This window comes from Pygoscelis adeliae, unplaced genomic scaffold (genome assembly GCF_000699105.1).
Source record: "Pygoscelis adeliae isolate BGI_AS28 unplaced genomic scaffold, ASM69910v1 Scaffold583, whole genome shotgun sequence".
In the NCBI taxonomy this organism is placed as follows: domain Eukaryota; kingdom Metazoa; phylum Chordata; class Aves; order Sphenisciformes; family Spheniscidae; genus Pygoscelis; species Pygoscelis adeliae.
This window is the reverse complement of record NW_008824400.1, coordinates 231,640-242,465: the sequence shown is the minus strand read 5'-3', so window position 1 is coordinate 242,465 and position 10,826 is coordinate 231,640. Positions and strand designations below refer to the sequence as shown.

At 41.8% G+C, this 10,826-nt stretch overlaps 1 protein-coding gene across 4 annotated transcripts in view; it reads right to left on the bottom strand.

Annotated features, from left to right (window-relative positions):
• Positions 1–8,425: 8,425 nt before the first annotated feature.
• Positions 8,426–10,826, bottom strand: part of PRKG2 (protein kinase, cGMP-dependent, type II) — a 36,942-nt gene continuing 34,541 nt past the window's right edge. For all 4 annotated transcript variants that reach the window (XM_009320246.1, XM_009320247.1, XM_009320249.1 and 1 more), the window contains 3 exons: positions 10,340–10,402; positions 9,393–9,459; positions 8,426–8,521 (listed from right to left, as the gene is read on the bottom strand). In XM_009320246.1, the coding sequence (XP_009318521.1) occupies positions 8,426–8,521; positions 9,393–9,459; positions 10,340–10,402 (226 nt within the window). The remainder of the gene's footprint in view (positions 8,522–9,392; positions 9,460–10,339; positions 10,403–10,826) is intronic.

The window sequence follows — 10,826 nt, the reverse complement described above, 5'->3', positions numbered from 1 at the left end:
CGCTCGTCAGGGGCTCCCTCCTCCGGCTCGGGGTGGGGGGCTGGGGCACCCTCTCACTCCCTGCGCCTTTGCTTTTTGCGGGTTTTGCCGCGGTTTTGCAGCTTCAGGAAGGGTCCCCCGGTGCGATCCTCCGCTTCGGAGCCCTTCGCCTCGGTAGTTGAACTTCAACTTGGTAGTTGAACTGCTTGTTGTTTACAAATTGGCCAGCCTTGTCTTGCTGCATGCTGATATAGGTCATGTGCACCGATGTGTCCCAACCATTCATGCAGCCATTTAGCTAACCATTCCACACTCAAGGTAGAGGAAAAACCTGCCACATTTATACTGGCTAGGTGGTCGGCCATATTGTTCCATTTGGCCACCTGAGTAGTATTTTTCTGGTGTTCGGCTACATGCCCTATAGCAATAGGATGGGAGTTGGCGATCTGGTATATTTGTTCCCAATATTTTCTTCCGCATATATCTCGATTCCCTATCTGCCAATTGCGTTTTGCCCAACTTCCTAGCCATTGTGTAGCACCAGCCCATGCAGCATAGGAATCAGTATGCCATTTCTAAGAGCTAATACTATGGCGTAGAGCTCTGCTAATTGAGCAGAACCTCCTACTCATTCAGTTACTGCAAGTTCATCAGCTACAGATACAGCAGCAGCCGTTCCTTGCCATTTACCCTGTATTTTACGAGCACTCCCGTCAGTAAACCAGACACCATCTGGTTGATGGGGATTGAATTCAGGAGCATCCTGGAGCATGGAGGCTCTGTGTATCCTGTAGGCATTCCTATATGTTCCACTACTTCAGTAACTTTATTCTCCTTAGTCAGGCCATCTGTGGTTACACAATGGTGTACAGTGTACACTGTGTACAGTGCCCACCTTTGTACAGTGATCTTACATGCTATACCTAAAGGCAGTTTTTTACCACCGAGAATAGATTTAAGAATAGGTATTGGCACAAGTAATTTTATGCTTCTTCTCTGACTCAAAGGTTCAGTTGCTACTAGCCCTTCATAAGCGCTAATAGCACCTTTTCAAAAGTTGAGTAATTGTGCTGAGCATTCTGCCATGATTTGGAGCAAAAAGTAATAGGGAGCTCCTTGGAACCAGTAGGCCCTTGTTTCTCTCTAACCTGGATATGTAGTGAGAGGGGCGACACGGGCGACACAGGGTGGGTGGGTCCCAATGGTCGATACACATTCACATTTTCCTTTAGAAGCTCCAGGGCCTCTTCATGTTGTGGAGTCCATTCCCAGACTGCATTTTTCTTTACTAAGTTATAGAGTGGTCGGACTATTATACTAAATCCTGGAATACGTGCCCTCCAAAATCTTGAAGTCCCTAGCACAGCACAGAACTCCTTTTTATTCTCAGGGATGGGTAACTGTTGGATTTCTTGTAGGACCTCAGCAGGTTTGTTCCCACCTATCCATCTGACTTGCAAAAAGGTTACTTCCTGGCTGGGTCCTTGTTTCTTTTCTTCCGGTACCTCTACCCCAATTGGCTGTAAGTGTGTTATAACAATGTCCATAGCCTGTTTCACAGGTTCTGCTGAGTGTCTACCTATTAAGACATCATCTATATACTGCACCACTGTAACCTCCTGTGGTAATTTTAATGTTTCTAGCTCTTTAGCCAGTGTAGCTTGAGCAACGGTAGGGCTATGTTTAAAACCCTGTGGCAAGTGTGTAAATGTATATTGGAGTCCCTGTCAGGTAAAAGGAAATCTCTCCCTATCTGTCTCTGATACTGGGATCATGAAAAACATATCCTTCACATCCACTGTCGCCATCCATAGAAAGGCTTGTTCATTAAGAAAATTGACTATATCACTTATACTGGGAACAGCTGCCGCGAGCAGTTCAGTGGCAGTGTTCAAGGCTTGGTAATCTACTGTTAGTCACCACCTGCCGTTAGGTTTCTTTACTGGCCATATAGGAGAATTGCAGGGGGAATGAGACTTGACAATGATTCCCCATGCTTCCAGCTCCTTTATCAATTCAGTAACAGGATGAATAGCATCAGAAAGCAATTTGTACTGTGGAATATTAACTAGTTTGCTATGGGGTAAAGGAGCAGCTGTTCGCAACAGGTTAACAGTCAGGCATGCATTTGTAGGTGGTAAACTGTGGGGCAAAGAGGGTGGTGTCCCTATTTCCCATTTTCCCCCATGAGTCCACCCATGACTGACCTTTCAATACATCCACACCATATTAGGGGAACCTAAAAGTAAGGTCGGGCAGACTGTCTGTCCTTTAGACAGAATTAGTTTAGCCCTGACCAGTGGGTAAGTAGTGATTTTCCCATTAACGCCTACAATAGAAACCAACTGCTTGCTAAGCAGAGGCTGTCCATTGTTAGTGATAAGAATATCCTTATCTACCATCCATACTTGGGCTCCTGTATCAATAAGGAATGTTGTAAGGTAGCAACCATTAACTGTGTCTATCATCTCGGACTTGGATCCTTAGCAGTGGGAGTAGTGGCCACCAGTACTGCCACTGAACCAAGCCCCGCCCCTAGTTTCCCACATATTCACAGTCTAGGTTTAGTGCTGATAGATTTGGGTGTATCCCCGAGCTCAATTCCCTTGCTTCCTCTGGCTCCCTAGTCGTTACTCCTTTAAATCTTAGGTTGTCACCCCCATCACCTGACACAGGTCCCAGAGGGCTATCATGAGAAGTGGGATTGAGTGCACCCTCAGTAAGTTTGCCGGCAACACCAAGCTGTGTGGTGCGGTCAACACGCTGGAGGGAAGGGATGCCATCCAGAGGGACCTTGACAGGCTTGAAAGTGAACCTCATGAAGTTCAACATGGCCAAGTGCAAGGTCCTGCACATGGGTCGGGGCAATCCTAAGCACAAATACAGGCTGGGCGGAGAATGGATTGAGAGCAGCCCTGAGTAGAAGGACTTGGGGGTGTTGGTTGATAAGAAGCTCAACATGACCTGGCGATGTGCGCTTGCAGCCCAGAAAGCCAACCGTATCCTGGGCTGCATCAAAAGAAGCGTGACCAGCAGGTTGAGGGAGGCAATTCTGCCCCTACACTCCACTCTCCTGAGACCCCACCTAGAGTACTGCGTTCAGCTCTGGGGCCCCCAACAGAAGAAGGACATGAACCTGTTGGAGCGAGTCCAGAGGAGGGCCATGAAGACGGTCAGAGGGCTGGAGCACCTCTCCTATGATGGCAGGGAAAGAATTAATGAAAGGGACCACCAATTGATTGTGGATGCAGTTGGTGCAGCCCAAAATAATGTTTCTCTAGCTCTTAGTTGTATCCCCGCTCAACTGTGGATGCAATCTATGGTAGCAGCAATTATAAGAGAAGGTGAAGAGGGCACCTTACCCACTGAAATTTGAAAGGTAATTTGGGATAATGCAACTAAATTTGAGAAAGAATTCCAATCCTGGTGGTATTTGGTTAATTTCACTTATGACCCCATCAAAAATAAGGCCACAGCTTTTGTCTTAACAATTCACAATGCTTTGGAATACACCATATACCCAATAATTGCGTTAAGATTAAATCACAATGGAGCTATACTCTATCCATTAGAACATAGAGTGTGGGCCCAACAAAATGGAAACAAATGGCAAACTGTTGATGTTAACGCATATGTTGTTGTCCCTGTGATACCGAAATACTAAGGAGACGTACGGTTTCCTTTGTCGAAGCAAAGTAGCTAAATGTTCTGCAGACTGGACATTCCATAGATAAAAGGAATCCTTGAAGCTCTGTGTACAGGGGTGGAATGGATAAGGAAGTTATGCTGAAATCAGCTACTGCAACTAGGTGAAAAGACTGAGTTCAATTAGCGGACACAGTGAGGAAGACTATCGACGACCACCAGAGGATCCTGGAAGACCACCAATGAACATAAGAGCACATGCATTAAAGACTTTTGCATATGTTAATGAGTTCCAAGAAATAACATGAATATGCTAATCATTTCTCAGAAATCTAATGAATATGTATATTCTGATTGTACATAACTCCCATAGTTGAGCAGCCCGGCGCGCACACTAGGTGGAGTGATCCCCTGTGCGCCTGGCGCCGCAATAAAGAATGCCTGCTTTCTAAAACTCCAAATTGAGTCAGAGAGTTTTTCATCTGCCGACTTACGGTAACACCTGCCCATGGCAGGGGTGTTGGAACTAGATGATCTTTAAGGTCCCTTCCAACCCAAACCATTCTATGATTCTATGACCACAGGGGAAAGCTGTGTCTGTTCAGAGATAGCTTGTTGAGTAGTGGGAGAAGAAAGGGGTCTCAGATGCTTTTCATTGCAAGTGAGGCCTGTTAAATACTGCCTGAAATCACAGGGAATCTCTAAATGTCAGGACAGCTGTTTCCTCTTATTCAATGCAAAAATCTTACAGGCTTACACTCTCTAACACCCATCCCACATCCCTTTACGTATAAATTGAAACATTTGGTGCACTGAGGTTACTTCTTCCCCTTTCTATTAACAGATGATGCATTCAGGCATCGGGGTGGCCAACCTCACCCTTCTCAAAGCCTGAAGGAACAGCTGTGAGGACACGGAGAAAATTCATCACTTGCACTAAAAACTGGATGGAATTATCATACGTCTGGGAATTTTCTCTTTCACTCTGCTGCTGCTCCTGCCTACATGTCTCTCGGAAGTGCTCACCTGTATCTCCACTCTGATGTGGTAGTTGGGGAAAGGTGCTTTGATCTACCCAGCCCAGGCTAACTGCTCCTCATCTCTGTCCTCTGTCACGAAGAATCATCATTCCTCCTGCCTCCTGAGGCATGTTCTCTTGTGGCAGATGTACAGGGAAAAAAGCATAGGTATAGCTGGGTTTCTCAGGGAGCCACACAATAAAAACGAAGCTGACAAGACAGAAAGGCAAAACACAGATAAGAACACCAAGGACAGAACTCAGACAATTACTAACATATCCACAGCATGCCCAAAACCTGAATGTCAAAATCTGTTTTTCACTGACTTTAAATTAGAAAATGCAACAATAAGCATAATCTGATCATCATCATAACTGTCCATTCAATTCTCCCATAATCTCCTGCACTGTGAAACTACTTGAGCCTGAATCGCTTACTTATCCTCTTGTTTTACAACAGCATAACTCCACTGGTGCTGAGTTGAAGTCTGAAGTACATCTGTCTGTTAAAGACAGTCTGGGTTAGTTCAAATAATGTTTAGCATGTACCATATCAGCTTCTGCTTCTGTTTCTGGAAAACTTCAGCTCAGTCAACTGCATACATGCCAGAAATAAAATTAATCAAATGTACATGGGAACTCTACATAAATACAAAACTATCTGTGACCTCATTTATTGTAGCTTCTTATGCATTCATTTTCTCAACATCCACTAGGGAAAAACATAGTCTGAGTGATGACATCAATGACTCTCTCTCCAGTGTAGTCTTTTCTGCCTCAGTCTCTTCTGAATCATGTGGACAAGAAGTATAATTCAGGGCTAAGAATCCAGACTGCTGTATGGAATGCGATTCTAAAAATTGAATGTCCTGCCCATTGCCTGTAAGATTACTTTATTTGCACACACTGCAAGTTAAACAAGCTTTATGAAGAAAACATATCCTACAGCTGTACAGACTTAATGCTAACTGCACTAAACTTATAATACAGCTATTTCTTCACTTAAAAAAACATATCTATATACACACTTTTTTTTATATATATATATATATGAGAAAACTACCTATAAATACAATGGAAAAATACATTCAAAAGCTTTTTATAAAATTTGGCACAATATTATTTTGACTGTAATAAAAATATTTATGAGAGAAAGACACACAAACACACATACCTGATGTCTAGTGCTTGTCTAAATCCTGAAAAGACAATGTGGCCTTTGGTATTGCTAAACAGAGTTAGTTGCAAGCATCTAAAGCACCTACAGTCCCAGCTTACAGCCTCTGCTCCACCCTCTCTGACTGTGTATGCTTACCACCATTTTGCACAGGCTTTGCTGACTGCAAGTTTCCACAATAGTTTACAATCAGGCAGGGAAACAAAACCAGCTAAACATGTAGTGTCCTCCTCCAAAGGCTCAATCCAACCTTCATTAAATTAAATGGAAAATATTCTACTGCCTTTATTTGGACTGAATGTTATACAAAATATTTAAATTGATTTGCTGTCAAAGCGATGGCCACCCAGCAGTAAAAAATAATTGTAACCACGGAACAAACCATTAAACTGCCCCTATGGCAGTCCCTCCCTCACCCAGTTGGGATAAGTCATGACCAGCAGCTAGGAAGTCTAGCCAGCAGTTGTGGGTAACTAAACCCTGAGCACACATTACAAGTTGCCTGGGAGGTTTTCCATCCAACATGTGAAATGCAGTGTGCTGTGGCAGCTTCAGTATCAAAATTTAGATTGGACTTTGTCTCAGTGAGAGCTCAAACAAATCCTAGCAGGTGTTGCAGATGCATCGATCCCATAAGCACAGCACGACACCCAGGAACATCCCTGTTTCTACAGCGGTTGTGGTTCGTAACAGAGAGCAACAGAATTTTTCTGTATAAACCATGAACGCACAACGTCCAACTGCATTTATTATCCAATCAACATTTCAAACTAATTCCCCTGTTCTAACAATTTAAATGTTAAGTGGCAAAGCCCGGGCTATATGAATTTATACGGGAACATGCATTGTGTTATATTCTGATTATACAAATGGCTGACAGATAAAACTAATTCCTAGAATCACAGAATGACTCAGGCTGGAAGGGACCTCGGGAGGTCTCTAGTCTAACCTCCTGCTCAAAGCAGGGTCAACACTGAATTCAGATTGGGTTGCTCGAGGGTCTGTCTGGTCCTGTCTTGAAAACCTGCAAGGAAGGAAACTGCAGAACCTGTCTGGGATCCTGCTTCACTGGGGAAACACTTCTTTCCTTTTGTCAGGTTGGCACCTCTCCTGTTCCAATTTATGACCTCCTCCTCCCTGTGCAGCTCCATGAAGGGCCTGGCTGTCTTCTCAATAACCTCCCTGTAGGCACTGGCAGGCTGCTGTAAGGTCCCCACAAAGCCTTCCCTCCTCTGGGCTAAATAAGCCCAGGTCCCTCAGCCTTTCCTCACAGGATATGTGCTCCAGCCTCCTGACTATCTTAGCTGTTTGCTGGACTCCCTCGCTCAGGTTGTTTGATGGTTCTGGGTAGCAATTTGTTTACTTGTACCAAAGTAGGTGAAGACAGAGCTTGAAAAATTGGGCTACAAATCACTATTACATTTTTATATTGTTTTTGAGAGGAGCTTGGAATTTCTTGCCTTTCTAAACCTCATTAGTAGCCACTAGAGAGAAAGGAAGGTGGTCAAAAGAGAACAGAATATTTAAACTGATTCATGAATAGAATTCCTTACAAGAGAAATGAAGCTTTTGCTCTCTTATTCTCCCCTTCTAGAACTCAGAATAATTATATGTTAATAAGATGTCTGATGAAATATGATTTGAAATGACAGTTCACATCTAGTGATACCAACTGGAACATTGAAATGGGTGGGAGTTTTAGCACTGATGCGAACAGATGTAGTGTTTCAGAAAAATATCAATGAAAACAATCTGAAAATATATTTGAAGGAAAAAATATGATTCTATACTTACATATTTTTTTCCTGCAAGGTAAATGCTTTTTGTTCATCTATTTTATCTTCACACTACATAAAAGCAAAACATTTTAAGAAATGGACACGGCTGTTTGAAGCAGTAAGGGAAATACATACCACAGTGTGCTTCTCCAGGCAACTTCTATTATGTGTATACCTTGTTTCCTACTGGATTTTCATTTGACCTGTTATACCCTGTCTCACATATTCAACCTGGTGCAAAACTAGACTGACAGAGAGGCAGCTTCCACAGTGATAGCCTTTTAGCTGCAGCATCAGATCAAATCAACCTTTCAGTAAAAGTCTCTTTTCCACATGCTTCTGGATCAATGCAATACTGGCTATTACAGGAAGAAGTGAAACACACAGCAGACTTAAGATAAAATGAAAACTAAATGCCTATAGTGTCAGCTGTTGACAAATGCCACAGAGTTATTGGCTTCCAATACTCATCCTCTCTGTTCAAAATGAACACATATGGTAACCTTGTTAATATCAAAATATTAACTAGTGATATTTCCAATGGCAAAACCATACATCCGATCCATAGTGTCTGAAAATGTTCATAGAGACGTTGTGTATCAAAACTCCTTCAAGTTACATCTGCTAACTGAATGCATGCCCTTGTTATAAAGAGATGCACACAGATTTTGGTGCATTATCCAAACAAGTTCTGGTTGCTGTACTATTCTTAAAGGAACATTGTGTTTGTCACAAACCTTGTGTAATTTGATTTTAAGCAAGAAACAAGAGAGCAGGTTTAGAACTGATGCCTATGAGTCTCTATAAATGTCCTGGAAGGAAAAAATATCAGAAATCCTTGTCCCAGCCTGAAAGTTCATCTGGAGGGATTCCCTCTTCAGGTGGATAGCTGTCAAAGTAGCTGTAATCAGTCGGTCCAGACAACTAGGACATTAAAAACACAAACAAATGGTTGTTTCAGAAGGTAACTTTTGAAAATACTCTCCATTGGTTACTCATCATTTTTATTGCTACCAGTGGAGGAATGAAAGGCTAGCATGATATGGATGGCTTCTTTCAACTGATGCAATTCCTCGTTCTTTAAAAGGTAAACCTCCAGTAATTAAATTGTACAACAGAACAATGGCATTAGCCTCCTTATACAAAAACACTCCCCAAACACTATCAAATCCTAGATTTCACCCAAAGCCCTATAAAGTCAGTAAGAAAACTGGGCCACACTGTGTATGATTTTGATTCAAATTTGTTTAAGACCAAATCTACACTCATGGGGTAGCTACTCAAAGCAGATCTCAGAATTATTTTTCGTTTCAAACTGAGTTCAAAGTGAGTTTCAAATTCTTTACCCTCAATCTTTTTTCATTTTAGGGCAAAGAGAAATGGGCCATTTAAAACAGGAAGCTTGTTCAAGGATGTGCTGTAACTCAATAGTAAGAGAATACAAGAATTTATACTCCGCACAGTAACGTGAGCAGTGCATCTTAATAATGTGCCCACTACCGAGGAAAATATGCTTTTTCAGTATTTGTTTCTGACCAAACACTATTTATTCTAGTAATGGTGAAAATCTAATGCAAAGTACATAGGCAGAACAATATTTCCATTATTTAACTGAATTTAAGTTATGTATTGCTTGCTGTGTCTCTTTCTTTCATTTGATTTTCACTAAAAATGGCGAGCTATGGTAATTGAAATGCATCTTTGGGAAATTTCGCTCTCACCATCAGTTGTTTCATTGTAGCCAAGCAACTTTATATTAGTAAAGCATTATGATATTGAAAGCCAAAGCCAATACCTCTCTTTTTAAAGGCGATGTTAATTTCCTCACTTTCAGACCATCCCAGTTAAAACTACTCAACCACCTGATTAAAAAGAAATGAGAGACAGACAGGGAGAGACCAAGAGAGAAAGACAGATTGTTTTTTGTTATTATACTATTAATAGCTGAAAAACATGTGAACAAGGGCTATAAGACATGTTTTCATGCCAACTTCTGTCCATGTGACAACACAGTTGTTAGGAGGAAACTTGAGCGCTGTCATTGCCATACAAGGGAGTGGTAGCAGGGGGAGCTTCAGGACCACCAGATACATTGCATCTCCTTTGTGTAGAAGTGCCAAAGTGACAGGCGGGTTAATATATGCATAAGCACAGCCATGCAAATATATGCATAAGCACAGCCATGCAAAGACGTATGCGTCCCCTTGGAATTCCACCCTCTTTTAACAGCATGAGAAGAGGGAGACAAGCAGAAAAGTCAAAGCACTTCTTTTACCAAGCACAAACTGCAGGGCTTAGAAACAACTCAGATAAAAAGAAAAAGCAGGAAATGTTTAATCCACAGAGGACTTTCTTCATTAGAAGAAAGAGGATAAAAACCTAATATTGCTCCAGAGCTCTTAACTACCATTCTTAAAAAGCAACTGTTTAACGGTTAGGAGGTCTCAAAGGCAGATGCTGAACTGGCATTGATTTCTCTGAGAACTGAATTAAACTCCTACATCAGCAACCTCCAAAAAACCAGTAACAACAAGATGTTGCTAGATAACCATGCTGAGCATTTATGTTTATATTGTTGCTTGCTGTAGTCGCAAATATACTCGACAGCAACAGAGATCTCTTTTACACATACTGCCTGGAAGTGCCTGGAGCTTTATGGGTTTACAGGACTGGGTTCTAAAATATTAAAAATATTTTCAAATTAAAAATAAAATTTTCTTCTTGGCAGTCTCTTTCATTTACCTGTGCTTCTTGATGTCATTAATTCCATTCCTGAGATTGCCTAATCTTTCTGTAGGGTTTTGCCTTAAAAAAAGAGAAAAAGAATAAGGATAAGAATTTTAAAAATATTTTTTTATTTTTGTAAAAGAGCATTTATAGGTCCAAACTGCTTGCATGTAACAGTCACACAGGGACGAAGCTTGCATACGACATGTGTTATCATAATGTAGCCATGTTTGGGTTAATACCTAGACTGTAGTCTTCATTGTGTACTAGCCTGATTACCTTGTATAAACAATGCATGCCTTAGAATCATAGAATCATTAAGGCTGGAAGAGACCTCTAAGATCATCGAGTCCAACCGTCAACCCAACACCACCAGGCCCACTAAACCATGTCCCTAAGTGCCTCATCTACACGTCTTTTAAATACTTCCAGGGATGGTGACTCAACCACTTCCCTGGGCAGCCTCTTCCAATGTTTAACCACTCTTGCAGTAAAGAAATTT